Source organism: Rhamphochromis sp. 'chilingali' (genome assembly GCF_963969265.1).
Source record: "Rhamphochromis sp. 'chilingali' genome assembly, chromosome: 17".
Lineage (NCBI taxonomy): Eukaryota > Metazoa > Chordata > Actinopteri > Cichliformes > Cichlidae > Rhamphochromis > Rhamphochromis sp. 'chilingali'.
The window spans coordinates 20940617-20960123 of record NC_137944.1 but is presented as its reverse complement, the minus strand read 5'-3'; the positions used below and the strand labels follow the sequence as shown (position 1 = coordinate 20960123).

Below are 19507 nucleotides of genomic sequence, written 5' to 3'. Positions count from 1 at the left end.
CAGCGGATGTCACGAAGGTGGAAATTTACCCCATCAGTAAACCAGATGATTGCATTAGTACAACCGCACAACCACAAAGTGACAAGCGCTCAGAGCCAACAATCACCTTCTGCACCGACTGAGGTGGATTCATCATGTGGTTGTACGGTTTACAACTGAGTACAAATAGTGTGTGCAGGTGCACATTTGTAAGGATGGTGAGTGTAACTTGATGTTTATGAATGCGTTAAAAATCTCTCATGGTGAAAACAAGCTCTTGATATGAAAAGAAATGAAAACTTTAGCACCATTTGTTTTTCACAGCGTCTTTAAATACTTTATCGTAAACTTATTCATCTTATATCTGTTCGTTTGTCTTTTTCTGTGGTAATTTTCTGCATAGGAGTCAGCAAAACTGAACTTTGAACCTCGATACATGACGACCACGGTGATTCTCCCAGTTTTACAGTATCCCCCGTCTGTGGCAGCATCACCCTTTAAGCATAAGGGGAAAAAATGTTGAAATATATGGCTCAAGCTTTCCTGCAGAAATTAATTATGTAACCTATTGTAGCATACCTCCAAAGTTCACGGTGCATGAAAAACTTAATATGCATGGCCTTCACCTTTACAGGCTCATAAAACTGTAGAGTTGTGCTTAATTTTTTTTTTTTTACTTATTTTACAGTGTGACAGAAATAATTTATTAAGACCGGCATATGATAATAACACTCTGCTTGGGAGAGATGTTAAAAAGTTGGGTTTGATGTCCACTCGCACAGCCGCAGAAAGGTCAATAATATTTTTTAATACGCCTCTAATGATATTCATGTTCTTAGTCATCACCTTTAAATTAGATTTTGTGAGGAGCAATGGAATTAATTCCACCGTCTAAAAAAAATCTGAAGTTATGTGCGTCTGTGTAAAATACGTTGCCATTATCAAGATATAACTGAGTAGACATATATATGGATAGATAGATAAAGGCTTATGGGTTAAAAAATACTGCATGCACTTTTGCATTAGAGAGAGTTTGATTTCGCTCAGCCCTGCAGTTTTTTTTCTCAGTTAGAGTGAAATGTAGCAAAAACAGTATAACACAATCTGTAAAGGCAGAACTCTTTATTTATCAAGTGGCTCTCTGGCACATCAAGTATTGTATTTAATACTCTGTAGTACTTTACTGTCACTTTGGATGTGTATGCTGTTGCTGTTTGACCTACATCTCAGCTGTGATGTTTGTGTGAAAATGAAAAAAGGTAAAAACGCCACTTTTAAATGCTCCCTCACGCATGTATCACAGACTGGACTCATCAAGTCAGGGTTGTGCGTGTTCTCTGACCAGGGCAGGTCTGGCGGCCCTGCCTACTACTTGATTAGGCCACTCTGACAACCCAGCAGCCTGGTAAGGTCAAGCCCTACAGAGTGTCAGAGAGGTGGGATGATGATGTATCTCTCTGATGTCTCCGTTTTTACCCTCTTGACTTTGTTGTTTTTCTCTTTACTCTTTTTGCCCATCTGTTGGGGACGCGTCTCCCATCAGAGCTGGACATCTAGAATGTTAACCGTCTGCGTGCCTGCAACAGAGCATTGCTTTGTATCGTCTGCAAGTAACAAACCGAAAAGAGACTTGGTGGATTCAACGCCTGCTTCACCTACTACACCTGTTGGTTTGTCTGACACACAATAGTTCTTGTAGCATTTTTTTTTCATATGTTTCAGAGGCTAGTTGTACAAAAACAAAGTAGTCACTTAACCGTTGCTATGTGGTTAATGTCTTACTAGATGTCTCACGTGTTTCATGTGAAAATAGAGATATAATTTTTCACATATCTTAGACAGACTTTTCTTTGCATATTGTCAAAAAATGTTTTAGCAAAATGTTAAAATAACCTAATTGCATTTTTTTCTAACATGTAACATCCTTTGTATTAGTTTTCTACAGGAGAAAACTTGGTCTACACATGGTAATGAAAGGCTGTTTGGGATGCTAGCCCAGTGGTTGGGCTTGCACAGGTATTTTGTCTCTTTTCATTCACGTTATTTATTCACTGAATTAGAAACAGGCCGCGTTTTTAGAATTTAAACGATAGAATTATATGAATATATACATGTAGGTCTATAATTTAATGGTCAAGGACACAGTTCAAATCTCACTCACCTCCACACAGCAGACCAAATACTGTGTCACGTAGGCGTTAGTGTTGGATTGCTGCTTACCCCCAAATGACAGATGTGTAATCCACAATCGGAAAGGGATTTTTTTGATTTTCACAGGGTAGAGAATTAAAATTTTGATTGCTATATTAAATTTTTTATTGAATAGACTGGATACTGAATAGACTGAATACAGCAGCGCAAAGATTTTCATCTTTTAATGCCAGGTTTGGAGCTAGGTATGTGGTTATAGTTTATCCATTATGCCAGACCTTCCCAAAGTGTGGGGCCCGCCTAGGGGGGGCACAGAGCCATTGCGGGGGGGGGGAAGAAAAAGAAAAACAACGCTTGGACACTGCTAGCATAATGGACAGGTTTTTGACAGGGTGCCCACACAAACGCAAAGCAGGAGATGAAGCATCGCTGAATATGTTTCCAAACCAACTTCATTCTAAGCCAAAGACTAGAAAATATGGTGAAGCAAATTTTCCCTTTGGCTTAACCTGCACAAGTGCCAAGGTAGGTCTCCCCTGCAGATTTGGTTTTCCCTGTGTCGGGAGCAGCACTGGGCTGTTCAAATCACGGACAAACAGTATCCCGCATTCTTGATTTTTAGTTCACAAAAACTTCTTGTAAAGACTAACTACTCCTGACATGTTGGAGATGTTAGCTCTTTATACAGTAAAGTTACAGCGGGATACAAATAACATCAGGCTGATCCTGCCACGATTTGTTCCCCCGGTTCAAATCCCGGACAAACAGTATCCGACAGCTGTTTATGTTTTTGAACCCATTTTGCACAGAGAGGCATTTTTTAAGAAATGTATTGACAGCAATGTTAAATATTATTACACAGGAAAAGAACAACTACACGTAAAATAATTACACCGTGACTTCTCTGCCTTTCTAAATAGTAACTGAGTGCGTGTAAAACTTGTTGATAGAGACAAAATACTGTCACTGTTAATCTGAATATCTGCCATTATGCAATTCATCTCATGTAAACAATAACGTGGCGCACAGCGTGACGTACCTTTGACGTTGTGTGCGTTTACGTGTGGACGAAACAGCTGCGTTTTCAAAAACACCCGTGTAGGTGCAGACGTAGCGTAAAAGAGTTAGTAGTTTATTTTCTTACTACCTGTAATTTATTGCAGATTACTTCTATTTACTTATTTACTTAATTGTTTACTAAATGTTTGAGGTGTGAAATAAACTGCAGTGGAGCAAAATATGGGTGTGTGTGGTTGGAGGATGTGTTTGTGCGTGCGTGTGCGCACGGGGGGGGGGGGGCGCGAACATTTTTCTTGTAAAACAAAGGGGGCCTAGCAATAGTTTGGGAACCACTGCATTATGCCATGCACAGGCTTAGTACTTTACATGCCCACAGGATGCTCACACCGTGTATTCATGAACTTACATGAACTGCATTTTATCCCCAAAACAAAGAGGTGTTCTTTTCTCCCGGGCGACTGCAAGCGGTTTGTAGGTGAGAACAGCTGCTGTGATCCAGATGTTTCGCCCTAAGCCATTCATCCTACACGCTGCTTCTTCTGTAGGAGCGTCTCTTCCTGTTAGAATGTAAGCGGGCGTTTCACCTGCTAATTTTGCTGATGGTGCTAGTTGAGCAAGTGGTCGGGGGATTGGCTATTGTCAGTGTGACCTCAGCAACAGTTTCCATCACGTCTGAAAGCAAATGGGTGTAAATCACTAAATAAGAATTCAAACTGCATCTTAACATATCCACACGCCTCAGATATTCAGTGAGTAAGGATACAAAAGGATGCCGCTGTGCCAGATTTCTCTCGTTTCCCCTCTTGGTTTTGGTTTGCGCCTTTGCGTCAGCGTCTCCATATGAACAGTGAGAGAGGCTAGAAGTTTGTGCTGTGTGTGTGTGTAGCAGCAGGTGTATATGTGGGGAGCCGTGCATGGGTGTGTGTGACTGTGCTCAGGTGGCAGATACCCTCGGTAAATCATTTCAAATCCATTTATTCAGAAGCCTGTGTACAGACGACACCTGCACAACGCTGCCAAAGATGTGCCACAATGTCAGCCACTCCGTTTGCAGCTCTGACCCCACCGGCTGGCGTGTGCATGAATGTGCACATGTTTATGTGTATGCATGCTATGTGCTGTGTCTAGTAGTATTCAGTGTTTGTCTATTTATGTTAGGGTAGGTGACTCTGTCAAATGTGTCTTATTCTAAAAGAGAGAGAGAGAAAGGAAAAGCAGCAGGGGAAGACTTTCTGAGTGGCTGTGTTATTGCTGTGTTGCTTTCAATGACTGCCGCCTTATATCTAGCATCAATCCCGAGGATAAGTAGTTAATTTAATTACTTTAATGAACAAACTGATGCTAAAAAGGAGGAAGCTTTGGTTCCTAAATAGCAAATTAATTTTTAAAAACCGCTAGAGATCAAATTAATGTTATTTTTAGCTCGGATTTATACTTTTTTTTTTGATATGACAGCTGTCTTAATCTGTGTTCAAAATGAGTTCGTTTGCGTGTGTCGTTTGCACGGTGACAGTCAGTTGTGACAGTTGTAAAGTGTTCTTGAAAAAGCGCCCGACGTGGACACTCAAGGCAGCCAGACGAAAGATTTGCGGGCTGTGATGTCTGTGTGTCAAATTACTTATCTCGCTAAGCATATGCTGGCACTTCAGAATCATATACTTCAAACCGGGATCCTTCAAAAGCATCAAAACGGACTGTCTTATTCAACACATCAGTCATGTAGCCAACAGCAAAATGAGCGAGATGTCATTTGCACTCGACAAAAAAAAAGAAAAAGAAAGCTTCCGGAGACATTTTAAAGACGCTCTCGATGACTGTTTCAATTTGGAAAGAGCGGTAATGATATCGTCTCAGCTGCCTTTTGTGCTTTTTTTTTTTCTGAAGATACAAGTCCACGACAAAGACTACTTAGATGTGCACTTCAGCTAAAGCTTTGCCAATTATTAATCTGAGTCCGGAAGACAATTAGTAAATCACTGCAGCACCCATTATCCAGCTGTTGCCCTAGATTTCAGGATTTTGTTGGGTTTTTTTGAAGAGTGAGGCAATCTCAGGGTCAATTTAGCCTGCCGCTAATGACAAAACACGAAATAATGATCCACGCTTTCAAACTTTGCACGCGCTTTGTGCCAATAACAAAGTCGTCTTTTGTTTTGAAAGTCTGAAATAAAATTATACAAACAATAATGACCCTCCTGCTAGATTATAAAAAGAAAAACAACAAAAATGTCTTTGCCAAATGCTACTGTAGCGATCCCCCTCCTTACACCTCAGCTCTCACAGCGCACCGGTCCTTGAGCTCGGTGCAAATATCTCACTTGGTTTGTACTGTTCCAAGTGTTGCAGAGGGCTAAACTATTTCATACTGTGTTAATTGGCCAGTGTCATTCCTGACGTTTGAATAAACAGAGAAAAAGAGGGAAAGCTGAGACAAATGGTGGCTAATTAAAGTGGTGTGTGTGTGTGTGTGTGTGTGTGAGAGAGAGAGTATTACAGAGTGAGAAACCAGCTGACAAAAAAAAAGGAGTGACGAAACACCCCGTCTGACAAAAGCAACTACTTTTTTTTGTGATGGAAACTTAAGATGAATAGAGTAAAAAAAAAGAAATCATTCTGCTTTCTTTGAAATCCTCTGCCTCTCTAATTGGGTTTTATTTAACGCTGACTGAGGGAGAAAGGAAAGTAATGATTTGCCACGTATTAAGAACAGGCGATTTTTAAGCCTTTGGCTGGAAGTATTTTTGAGAATTGTCATTAAAGAAAACAAAAAAACGTGTATAGTAGAGCCATCTCTCTTCTCCTGACCCTCACCGCTGCAAGCAATCTGATAAAACTCCCAGGAAAACTAATCTTAAAGAAGAGAGAAGAAAAATAAAGAGAAAGTAGGAAGTAGGTAGAGAAATGTTTGAACTCCCACCCAAGGGGGGACTCTTGTTTTCAGAGGTAGTGGGTTGGTCCGCCACATCATCCCCTGGGGGAATTCTCCTCCTCACCATTTCTCTGCTACTCTACAGTAGCCTCACCTTATGTTACAGTCCCTCTCCATCTCTCCTTGTCTGTGTGTGTGTGTCTGAAAGACTCACATGTGTGGGTGCGCACACATATACAAACCTTCAAACACTCGCCCAGCCCCCCCATCTCGCTTTTCTCACATTTGACCACTTGTCAGTTGATGTTTATGGGCCATTGTTTGCAGTGCTGATGATCATTGTCACCGGTTGATTCCATTACACGTAGCTCTCTGATGGATGGGGCCTACCCTGGCGTCCACTGATACGGGTGTCCTTGACCACCGGGGCAGACGCAATGAAGAAAGTAGGCATAGAAGAGGAGACTTGATCCTTTATTTAATTTTTTATTCACTAGGAAGTGTATCTCACGATCCGATTTTATGAGTGATTTCCAGGTGGGAGAAAACATTAAATGATTTCAAAAACTGTGGGCAAAACACAAAACGTGACAAAGTTCAACGCTTTAATAGCTGATTGGTAAACATACCAAAGAGGAAATGGTGGAAAACACACAGAAAATACAGAACAAATCACACATCAAAGCATTTTCTGATCTGATGACAGCCCTTTTCCTTTGGCAGTGCAGTAGCTGAGGTTTGGTTTACAGTTTGTACACAAAAACAACCTGGAATTCGGGGTTTGGGTTAAAACAAAACAAAAAGAGCATGTAGTGAAACGGGAAAAGCGCTGTTTTGGATTAGCATGACTACTTCAGTAAGCATTCACAGACATTGTTATTTTAATCAGAAACACAAATGCTAATGGTAGCAAGCAAAGCCTTTGATTGTATTTGCAGTTTTTACAGTTTTAGGAAAAGATGGTGAAACGGATTGCCGCACACCTTTTCTATAACATAAACCAGGTTTATGCTTTGCTCAGAAAAGGAATATATTATTATATAATATATTAATGTATATATTTAATAAAGTTTGGGCCCATGCCAACATCACAGGATCCTGCTATTTGTCTTGGGAGACCTGCATACTGCATGCATGAAGTGCCAGGGCCAGCACCTACGACGTCACACCACACGATCACATGTGAAACCAGTATACAGTATGCTCCAGCACACAATGAGTCAAAGCACCAGCCAATCAAGATCTTAGAACAGTGGTCCCCAACCCCCGGGCCACGGACAGGTACTGATCTGTGATTCGTTTGGTACCGGGCCGCGAGAGTTGAGGCTCGGGTGTGAAATTTATGGTTTTTGGGATTTTTATCAGTTTTTATCTTTATTTATTTATTATTTTTATCATTAACTCAGTTTCCCTGGATCTTTTCCCGTTTTCTGAATAAATCTTTTTTTTTTTTTGGTACCGGTACTGGTTTTATTTTTTTGTATTTATCCGCAACACCTTAAATGCTTAAATGACATAAACCAGTCCGTGGCGCAAAACAGATTGGGGACCGCTGTCTTAGAAATCTCAAATTTGACCAAAAAAAGGTATTTGTAAATGAAAACAAAGCTTGTTATATATTAATTTCTCAAAATGTTTGTTTTAAGTGAAAAAAATACCACCATGGCATCTAGAGCAGGGCAATATGACCAAAAATATTTATCACGATATACATTTGAAAATTTGCGATAACGATATAATTGACACTAGACAAAATACTTTACAACTCCTCAACTTTATTAGTGCAAAAAAACCCATCAATGTATTTTCACTTAAACAAGCAGCTGTTTTTATGTGGATTAAAGTTATATAAAAATTTAACAGTGCAAATGCAAATTTCTCGCTGACAGTTTAACCAAAAGGCATTTCCGGTGGAAATCGGCCGACATATCCTCAGCATAACCATGTATAATATCCACAAAACTTAAAAAGAGGTTATACACACACAATACAGTAATATTATGTTGACGCACAGTACGTATCACTCCGCGAGACTCCTGCCTACGATAGCTGTAATGCTCCGACAATCCATCAAGCGGTGCGGGTTCGTAGCTTAGCAAAGTCGTACTGAAACATTTGACAGATTTTTGAGCGCCGTGTACCACATAAAATCGTTTCGAGGTCAGTAAACACAACCAGAATTCATACATAAACAACACGGGATTATAAGCAGGGCTGCACATAAGTGGTCCGCAGGTGCGCATTCGCTGTCAAAATAAAAGACGCGCACCAGATAAGAAGTTGCAATGCGCGTTTCCATACATATAAAAGGCACTGTTGTTGTCCGCTAGAGTGGGATTTTCACAGCATATTCTGCACCACATCTCTGTGCGTTCATCATTTGTTTGAAGCCAGCTCACATGCTGCAACCACTTTTCCGAGAATACGCACTTCTTTCGCGGTTCGGACTCCTTCTGACATTTCTTTGGAGGTGGAGGAACACCAAAGTAATTGCTTAAAGGAGCTTGCTTCGACATCTTTAAGAGTTCTAAACAAATGTCTGTCCTCCTCCAGAAAATCTTATGTACGCAAACGCGCATTGTACCTTCTTATCTGGTGCGCGTCTTTTTTTTTTTGACAGCGACCACTTATGTGCACCCCTGATTATAAGGGGCATTGTTGATTTTCAGAAAAATCAAAAGATTGATTTTAAGTGTGCCGTATTTTCCAAAAAACACGGTAATAACGACGGCCTGCTAGCATGCTCTACCAAAAATATTGCTTTATTGTGTATCATACGGACGATAGCTAAACCAGCTCCACACCACTGAACTTGCAGCATTTTTACAAACCAATTCTGGTTCATCCAACGATCCGCTTTCGCCCTTCTCATTCTCTGTCACCGCCATGCTTTTTCCGCCATGTGCGTATGAAAACAAAGGCACTGCGCATGCGTGTTTTACCCATATTCTATTGCGATATTTCATTTTCTTACCATTGCCCAACATTATACCGGTATTACCGTGAATGGTATGATATGGCCCAGCCCTAATGGCATGTTTGGGGCTTTCTGCTTGAGTGGAAGACGCATGAACTGCATGGACATGAACAGCATTAAGGTTTTGCATGCAGAAAAATTGTATTCAATCATTTAATTGTATAAAAGACACATTGTATTTGTTTTCTTGGTGTGCATTTGTGGCATTTCCTTTCTTTTAGGGTTAAATGCACATTAAAGAGCTGGGTGTGCTTAATGGTACCCACCTGGTTGTGCCTACAGTAGCTGCAGTTTTAAACAAGCAGTATATTTACACATATATCAGTGACTAATGCACGGCCACTGTACGTCTCTGCAGAACAATATGGCTAGTCTGTGAATTGTCAGATTGCTAAGCTCAAGAAGCAAAATGTTGGCTCTTTCCTCAAGAATCCTTGCATCGCTTTAAACAAACTGCTTTCCTTGGCTTAATAAAGACTTAAACTGACATGAGTGTTGGAAGAGACTGACATGCAATCGAGCTCTCTTAATTGAGTTTGATGCTCCCTGATTATGACTTTAATTCATATAATTAAAAAAAGTTCACATGGTAGTTGTAGTAATTTGTGTTGCTTTACTCTGGTCTTAATTACATTATCGAAGTGAGTGTAAACAAACTGTCTGTGTTCTGGCCTCTTGCGGTGCTCCAGTGTCACAAAATTATTAGAAAATTTCTCCGCCACCTCGCTGAATTAGCGCTCGCAACTCACCGAAACCGATGAGCCAGAAGCGACGCCATCGCTCAGGAGCCACACATCACCGGCTGACGACTGCAATCACTGATGGGAGAAGACGGGCTTGGATTTAACCAGGCTGCCGCCAGGATGTAGTGTCAGTGAGGGATTGGCCATGAAGGAGTGTTGATAGCTAAAACATTTACCGTGAATCCAGCTATAGTCATTTTTCACACGGGCGAGGCATCATTGATCAGGACGATATCTCGCGCAGGGGAAAGTGTAGTTAAAGGCACATGTTTAACAAGCTTCACCGGCATTTTCCAAAAACGGTCACAGAAAGACTTACCATTAATATTCTGAGCAAAGACAGAGCCCCTTTCCATTTCTCAGATCTGTCTTTTGTCAGAGCGCTTTTCTTATAAAACACCTTCCTCGTATCGGACGACGTTATCATGCGAGATTCTGCTCTTTGATGTAGAAATTAGCTCCGCTTTGAGTCCTAATGATTCTTAACTTTTACTATCATCCTGCCCGTGTCCCTTTAAGACAATGCCACTGTGCAATAAGAAGGAAAGCCCAAGCCTCCAATAACACTACCACTAATGGAATTGCAATATGCAAAGCTATGCTAATTTTATGCATACTGTCAACCTACATAGTGGCCGTTCTTCATCCGTTTCAAAAGATGCGACTGCAATTAGACGACAGCTGATTGAAATCATTTGCCTTTTTATGATTCCGTTACTTTTGAGAGCTGACAGTGTGTTGTACAATTCACTGACAGTATGTTTTCACCGCACGCACAGATTAACTGCTAATATTGACCCTGACGCAAACCAACGGGTTGTACATTTCAAACGAGATGCTCGCTATCATGCCGGTTTGCGTGCGGTGTGTCATTTACCGTAGTCCCTGATTACCTGGTGATTTATGCTTTATATAAGGCTCGGGGAGCTTTCAAAGACACACGTGTACCATACCTTTACAGTGACTTAACATGTCTGAGACAGAGGAATTGAAATGATAGTTTAAGGGCTGCAGGGAAAAGAGAAGACTTATCAGTTAAGACTTGCTTTGTATGTAGGATATTTTTTCCCCTTCTCTCCTTGGAAGGCAGGGTGCAGTTGATGAATTCTTAAGCAGATCTTGCTGATAATTGTATTTCATAACTGTCATGCGGAGAGGGACTGTCCGCTGAGAAGCTATTTGTGTCACTGCATCTCTCTCTCGCTCTGTCTCTCCCCCTCTCTCTCTCTGCAGCCTCTTCAATAAAACTCAAATCACGACAGAGATTGTTAAGTCTACCTCCAAGATTATTAAATCCAAATGGAGAATTTATGGGTGACACTTCATAACAATTAATCTGAGATGCTTGATTAATAAAGTTTGCCCACCCCAGCCCCCCCTCTCATTCTCTTCTTCTTCTACTTCTTCTTTCTCGCCCTCCCCATCACTAAAGTTGTCCTGTTTGAGTGGGATGGAGGAGGAGGGGAAGAGACGTACGGGTGGCAGGATGGTTGTCACGGACGACATGAGTGTCATTCTTTTTGATTAATGGAGCATTGTGACCCCGCCCCTAACCCCCCACCACCACCAACACACACACACTCACACACGCCTCTTTCCCGAGCATGCCCACTCTCACCTCTGCTAGGGCCCCCCACACATCCACCTTCAATAACAGGTAAAAATAGATGTGGGCCAAGTTATGCTCTCCCATTTACTCCTTTACTAGACATGATTTGATGGTGAGGGGGGGCAGAGATAGGAAGGACAGAAAGAGACAAAAACTACACAAAGGGCAGGAAGATGGAAAGAAGGATAGAAGTGAAAAGGACAAAAAAATTTAAAAAGATGGACCTGTTTAAAAAAATCTGAGAGAAGGGGTGAAATGGTTAATAAATAAGGGTAAAAAGGAAAAAAGCAACAGAGGAGACAGAAAGACAGGATTTTTTGGAGAATGTCACCTACCTAACCTTGTCACCATGTTAAGTCAGCTGTGATTAATTAGTTGAATGAGACTGAGCAATTAGGTCAGGAGTTTGGGTGTGTATGAGTATGCGTGTGTGTGTGTGTGTTCATGCATAACTTTTATTTATTTATTTATATCAAGACCATTTTATTGCCAAACGACAGAATCTGGGAACAGAAACACTTTTTCTCCTTTATTTGCCTCCCTGACAGCCTGTTTCCACTGCTCACACGCTCCGCTTGAATCGCAGACACGTTTAAGTAGCGAAAGCCCATGTACAATTTCAGGCACTTTCAAAAACACAACGTAGATGTTTTTGCATTAATCATCTTTGAGATTTGTACGTCTCCACGTGCAGGTTTGCTGAGATTTCAGGTTTTGCTGTAGATTTATTTACAGCTGGTGCTTTGTTTGCGATACATAAAACCGAGGCAAACATCTCGATGCGCGAAGGTTCTGTGACGTATTACGGCTAAACTGTGGCCCTAGATTCGTTTAAACGAATGTGAGGATAAGAAAACCCTGGGACAAATCCTTGAACCAGTAAAGGCTTACAAAAGATCATATTTAACAATGATGGCTATATATTTTCCTTTTTGCAATTAAAGAGTCCCTCTGTGTAATTTAATGCTTCTTTTCAAGTGTCGGCTCCCCTGAGACTTGGCCTGTAGCTATGCCATCGCTCTTGGTGATTATCATTAATGAATGTCGGCGAGGACCATCCCTCAATGTGACTAGGGAGGAAACACAAGCCCTAATTAAAGGTTCCTATTCATAAATATATGCCTCAAACTACACAGATCGACCGGCGCTATGCACACAAGTCATGTTAATGTCAGAAAAGCACCTTTTTAAGAGCATTTTCTCCCTTAATGTACGACACACCAGCTGCGGTGACAGATTTTAGCAGCCGAAAGCCCCGCAGCGAGGGATGTGTGCAAATTGAGATTTGCAGATTTAAATTCAAGAGTAAAAGGAAAAGATTAGGACGCCCTAATTTGACACACGAGAGGACCTGATGACAAAAATGCTCGATTTCTATCTATCTATCGTCTTACTGCCCGAGTTAGCATTAAAATGTAGTTCTTGCAGACTGCTTTACGTTTTACCGCACGCGGTTGAAAGGAGCTCATTGTGCTTAGAAGTCAAAATATAAAAAAATTCACAAAACGAAATGTTATACAGGTTTACATGACGTCACTGGAGATGAAAGTAATCCCGACTGCTTGTGTACTCTCGCTGAAAATCATTTTAAATTGCTCTAAATGTGGACTGACGACTGCTCTCGTAAACCCAATTGGTTGCGTTGTCACACCAGTTTCCCAGACAAAGCTACTGGTAATTGTTAAGTGAAGAAGATAATGTTAACACTGAGGATAATATTCCACATTCTGTCTGAATGTTCTTTTTTCTCCCCCCTCCCTCACTGACATTCGAAAACTCTTGTCGGAAAAAGAGCTGGGAGAGACAAACATTTGGCTGCTTCTCTTTCCTCCTTAATGGCTGAAAAATGCTAATTGGCGCGCACGTGTCAAGGAAAACAAAAGGCAAGGGAGGAGGAGAGGGAAGGAATGTGCGTGTCAGAGAGGCTGGTATTTTGAAATGTGAAATATGTCACTTTATTCAGCCAAGTTGGGACGGATTTTTAGCAAGGTTGTTTGAGGAAGTGGGAAATCTCGTCGTTTACACCGTTTGCCTGAGTAACGTTTGACCCGTGGTGGTGTGTAGCGTTTAAATAGGGGTTTTTTTTTCTTTTTTTTGGGGGGGGGGGGGCATCCTGATGCTCTGCATTTACTTTGCTCATACTTTGTTTCCGCCACAGCTAATGTAAACACCCTGAAGCGGCTCAGTTCAGGTTCTGCGTGCTGTAAAATAACACCTCGAATCCCTCCGAGACTCCAATCCTTTAATAAACTTGCATCTGTCACCGCTGCACCGCACTTCATCACGTTCTTCGTCCAAACTGACAGAATCAAAAAAAAAAAAGCCCAGGTGGGGATTACAAACCTTTAATTGCATTGTCAAAACTACAGCAACACATTTTTTTAAACTCTTCACTTTAAACAAGTCATGGAAAAAGTAAATCTCTATATCAAAAATATAATAAAAAAAAAACCCCTCTCCTTCACTCCATACTCACACTTGGCATTTTAATTATGCAGTCTTATCTGATAGATGTGGAGATATATCTCATGTCAAAGTTAGAGCCTGTTCTTTATTAATTTTTTATTATATATTCTTATATTCGGGCTGTCAATGATTGTCGGGAATCTGATAGGACCCTTCATTGATTGAAGATTATTCAAGATTATGAGGAGAGGTATTATCATAAGCCGTGAGCTTTCAACATTCGAAATCTTAACTTATTTGAACGATTCTAAAAGCAAAGATTACACCCTATTTCAGTCCACTATAAATGCGTTTATGAGTCCAGCAGTGTGCCCTGCAGACGGTAACAACACCCCCAACAGCAAATCTGCAGTGCACTTATCATACTTGTATGCCAGCAGAGCCCAAACCTTTTGACATCAGAGGTCTTTGGCTGCAAAAAGCTTGAACGGTTAGCCACAGGCCAAAAATATGCAACGCCGCATTAATTATTTATAAATATTAAGAGGAAGGCATTAAATTCATGCTTTTTTCCAGCAGGATTTTTTTTTTCCAATAATCTTTGCCATTAGCATGATTACATAAAATAGATCCTTAAACTGAAATGATAAGCATAGATTTTTCAGAATAAAAGCACAAATGAATGCCTAAGGGTAACAGATATGTTTCTAAAATGTGAATAAAGCAATCCTGCAGATTATGTTAGTCTCAAAACCTTTTTAGTATTAATAATTTATCCGCTGATATACATTTATAGTTCTGGTGTGTTAACTATCATTTAGCTTATTATTAAACTAACGGTTGGTGTGGTCCATTGTGTAATTCATCAAATGGGAAAAAATTACAACAATTCCTTCTTGAAGTACTAAAGACATTTACAAAAAAAATTTTTATCTCTCAGATATATAAAAGTTATACTTTTTGTATAAAGTTTTTTTTTTGTATAAAGTTTCCCATTTAAAACAAAAATCAAACAAACTGTAAACTAAAGTGGCAGAATTAACAGAACGTCACAGTTTGCGTAGCCTCAATACAAACTGACACTGCCCACCCTCCCCAAAGTAAAAGTAAACAAACCGTGTGTGGCCTAAACACATATTTTTATTTATTTATTTTATTTCGATTTTTTTCCCCCAACAATGCTCTCTAAGATGCTGACTACGATGACAAAGATGATAACAAATGGAGCACAAGAGTTGAAATAGTACTGAAGGAAAAGATAAAAGAGGAAGAAACTAAGAGGATAAGTGGAAGACAATGGATGGATGAATGGATGTTTACTGTGTTGTGTGTTTGAGTGCCAAGTACGAGGGTACTGTGCACAAATTTGATCAAAATGTGAAAGAACAAACCTCAAGGCATAAGTGGATTTATTCACTTTTTTAACAACTTTAGATTCTACAAAAATGTATTAGACGGCGTACAAAACTAGGTCTAAATAGTAACAGAGCCCTGCTGTTGAGCTCTCTTATCAATAGTATAAACTGAATTTAAAAATGACCATTACACTGCCTGGAAACAGTAAACAAATACACATATAATTTCCTACTTTTTCCTCAGTGTTCTTTATGTATACGCCAGTCCGGCATATAATTCACAGATTACTTTTGACTGCAGCTAGAGCAACAACACAGTCGTTATTAAAAGTAACAGCATTCGCTCGGCAAAATAATTGCGTTTGGCATTATTTGGTCATCTGAGACTATCAGTGTTTTCAAAGTGCCTCACCTGATTTGACAACCCGCAGGACTTGTTTGCATTGTGATCCGCTAGACTGTATAAACAGCTTTGCTTTGCATCATCATGTCAGACCTAGAAAGAGGAAAAGGAAGGAGACAAAAGGAAGCAAAAACTATAACGTATGTAGATATACACAGAGGCTGCATGGATGTTCTCACAGCTCTGAGAGGCTATCTCCATGCAGAAAACGCGTGACATGTCATCGTGCTGTCAGTGAGCTGTAGTTAAGTGGAGGAAGGTGCTTTGTGTGTACAAGTTGGGGGTGGGAGGCGGGAAACAACTGTTTCTGTGTTTGGCAATTCTCGTTCGCACACATGGACACGAGTGGCTGAATCACAGTTAGAGGATCTACTATAGCGAGCAGTTTGGATCACAATCTCCAAATCGCAAGACACCGACTTTCACTTGTACACCTAACACCCTATATGTTAGGTGAGAGGTTACACGGAGAGGGGCATTTATTAAAACGCGCGTGTGTGTGTTTCAACAGGCTGTTGAAATTCAGCTCCAAGGTCACTAACGTATACGCGTCCTCAAACAAGATGAGGGAATAAGAGAAAAAGATGGGAAAAGAAACAATACTGCAGCGTCTCAGTGCATGTGCAGGGATGTTTTAAGTGCTGAGATGGCTCTCTGCCCTTTTCCCTGAACCACACGTCCCCACCCCGGCCTCAGATCAGCTCTTGCACGGCCGTCTCCTCTCTAAGCCTTTTGCTGCCCCTCCGCAAAATTCTTACAGATGCAAAAGATCAAAAGTTAATGTCAATTAATCTATTAAAAAAATTTTTTAAACAACTATTACATTCTTTCTATTTCATATTTCATCATTATTGACTCAATTCAGATTAGATTTCCGTGACCTCTTTGTAGCATTTTAAAGTTCAGCATATATCTGAAAATGTAAAACTGATCAAACTTTTGTTTTTCATTATACTAGTATTGATGCTTATTACTGTTTTTTAGCAGTGGATTAGTTTGTGGCGGTGGCTATGCAGCCAAACTGGTTCTATATTACTGCATTAATAGCTTCATCACAAAACACAGCAATGCAGCATAAACATATATAAGAATAAGCAAAGGTAAGATGTTTACTAGTTAGTTAATGGCAACAATCAGAATTATTATAATGAGGATAACATATACTACAAAACAATAGATATTAAATCATTACATTTGTTTTCCAGTAAATGTGTGTTCACGTTCAAAAATGTAGGAAATGAAACCTACTAATCAGTCTAAATAAACAGAAATGTGTGTGTGTGTGTGTGTGTGTGTGTGTGTGTGTGTGTGTGTGTGTGTGTGTGTGTGTGTGTGTGTGTGTGTGTGTGTGTGTGTATTTATATTCCACAGCTGTGTTAGCTTTATATGAAAAGCACCATAAGATGGAGAAAAGCAGCTCTCCTGTCTGTCCGCAGACTCTGAGATGGAAATATTAGTGACGTAAGTCTGTTCCATCAATCAGCAGCCAGGCAGGGACAGACAGATGTTGGGGCGGTACTTGGTATTTCTTTTACCATATAATAAGCCACCTCAGACGTGTTCCCTGCGCAGATTAGGAGTTCTGCAGACAGATAGGAGGCTTGCTCCAAAATAAACTCGTCAGTCGAGAAGCAGAAAACTTCTCTGCTGTTCGTGATCCATACTTACTACCCGGTCACTGTGAAAACGCCAAATTACCTGAAGGATAAATTAGGAAACTCACCCGGAATTAGTCAAAGCGGGAGTGGAACGGCTGGGAGATTTGTTTTGGGGTTTTTTTTAAATCCAGTTTCTTCCTTGATCCGGTCCAAACCCTCTGCTTTACAGCCTGAACTGAAGCCGGTGTAGCTGGATGAATAATAAGTCCGACGCCTGGCTGCAGACGGAGCGCACACAGTCTGTGCCAGATTTCATGGCATCCAAGTTATGCTGTGATTATCACCGCACCCTCTATCGGGCTCAGTGTAAAGCAAATTTCAGACTTTTCCTCCTCTCCTTCACCGTGCTCCTCGGCGCTTGCCGCATCAGTCGGCTATACCATGATGCCTCATTAGAAATAACACTAGCCGAGATTGTGTGCTCTTTATAAACACTTTATGGTGGATAATAGTTAGGATGGAGTGTAGGCTATTAATGGAGCCTCTTGCGGATTCAGAGCCCCTCCCCTTCCCTCACCAGAAGCCCCACTTTAAAAAGGTGTAACGAATCGATCTTCAGCCTTCTTTGTCCCCCTAAAGAGGTCACCAAAAATATCCACATTTTTTTGGTTTTGTTTTTGCAAAACTTTGAGACCAAAAACTGACAAAGGAAATGCTGCAGCAGCATCTTATCTAGCTGAAAACTCAAGTGCAAACATTATTTTTTCCTGTTCTCCAAGTAAAACGTTGAAAGAAATTTATATTCTTATACATTATTAGAAAAAAAAAACCCTCCAGATTCCAAGCAGCTTGTAGTTGAATTATTGTGTGTTTGATGCTTGAAGTTGCAAATCTAACGGTTAGCCTGGCCTGGCAAATATCTTCTTTATTATGTAGGATCAATAACATCTGCCTGGTGCTTCAAAAATAATCAACAAATGTATTTTCTGTAGGTAAAAGATATGCCCCGAGTCCTCATTTCACTTAAAACTTTATTTGGCTGTAAGTTTGTGTAGCAGTGACTGTTACATCAAATATCTCTCTCACACAAACATACACACACACACACACACACTTTTCTTACTTTTCCAGGCACCTCTCATTTCTATTGTCTGGAAACGAGGTTGCACATCGCCTCCTCGTGTGTCCAGGAACAGGACGCACCTTTCTTGGGGACAGCAGGGCGTTGAAATGAAAGCCGTCCCAGTGAACAATTAACAGCCGCAGATTGACAGGTGGGCTCTGACTGTCAGGGTGACGCTTGTGGAGGGGTGGAGTAAAGGAGAGGCCGGAAAGGCAGCTGGATGTGTCTGTCTATCAGTGGGAGCTGTCGGAACGCACCACGCATCACCAATGTGCGCACATTTCACTGCGGAGAAATATCCGGGGACGCTCCTCCTTGCGCCTTTAAAATAAATAATAACAATAAATAAAAATCAGGGAATAATAACAGCTGAGACCCGGAATCTGCTCGCTTTTTTCCTCTTTCTATCTTTTTTTTTTCTGTGATGACTTTGTGACAAATTCGTCAAGTGTCCGTGTTGACAGTCGGGCGGTAAGCGTATGTGAGTAGCCTGTTTCTTTATCCAGTGGGTGCTTTCAGGGAGATGGGATGTGAGTTGATTGCTCCGGGGTTTCCACACGCTCACACTTGACTGATTGACATACACCCAGCCCGCCTAACGTGTCACTCTTTCCTCTCCTTTTTTCTCCCCTCCTGATTTCCTCCTGTAGCTGGAGGAGACCGGAGCTGTGGCACCTGGACGGAGGGAGAGATCGCAGTTTTGGACTCATCTTCACCGCGGAGTGTGAGTTAATACGCACGAGCCGGATCTCCGTTTTCTTCACTCTTGCTGTTTACGGGGGGATGAAATTGTTCAGCCAGCGGGGCGAACGTATTTTTGATGGAAACGAGGCGACTGGCTTCAGGCAGCTCTCCCATATAATCCCTGCCCGACAGACTGAGATCCGCACGGAGCTTTCTGCTAGTTTTCAGCACGCCAGCCTGCGATGAGTTCTTCTGGCAGAAGTTAAAGGACGAGCCCCCATTTTTTCCTTTTGATTTTCTTTCTTTTTTCTTCTCTAAACGATCCGCATCGTTTTCCTCGCCGGACAGCCCGATAATAACAACGATCAAAATAAATCTCAGAAACATTTCTTCAGCTTCGTCCCCAGCCGAAGAGCCCAATGAACCGCTGCTGGCTCTGATTTCGTCGCCTTGCGCCGGTTTCCTCTCCAGCTCGTCCGCTATTTTGATCTCTGCATGAAAAGTCCAGCGGAAAGTCTCGCAGCAGCATGCCGAGGAGAAAGCAGCAAGCACCGCGGCGGTCAGCAGGTAAGCCCCGGCTCTGCAACCGA

At 41.2% G+C, this 19507-nt stretch overlaps 1 protein-coding gene and 1 long non-coding RNA gene across 5 annotated transcripts in view; one reads left to right on the top strand and one right to left on the bottom strand.

Moving 5' to 3' along the window:
- Positions 1-19507, top strand: part of LOC308384404 (teashirt homolog 1-like) — a 174549-nt gene that overhangs the window by 124451 nt on the left and 30591 nt on the right. For 3 of the 4 annotated variants that reach the window (XM_080862946.1, XM_080862947.1, XM_080862948.1), the window contains one exon: positions 18884-19484. In XM_080862946.1, coding sequence (XP_080719072.1) covers positions 19445-19484 — 40 coding nt within the window. In that variant the 5' untranslated portion in view covers positions 18884-19444. Of the gene's footprint in view, positions 1-18029; positions 18715-18883; positions 19485-19507 lie in introns of those variants that run through there. The other variant, XM_080862945.1, reaches the window with a different exon arrangement.
- Positions 12477-17591, bottom strand: LOC308385144. Its single transcript, XR_013969462.1, has 3 exons — positions 17236-17591; positions 15522-15605; positions 12477-13647 (listed from the first exon to the last, which is right to left on the bottom strand). It is a non-coding gene; the product is annotated as an uncharacterized lncRNA (long non-coding RNA).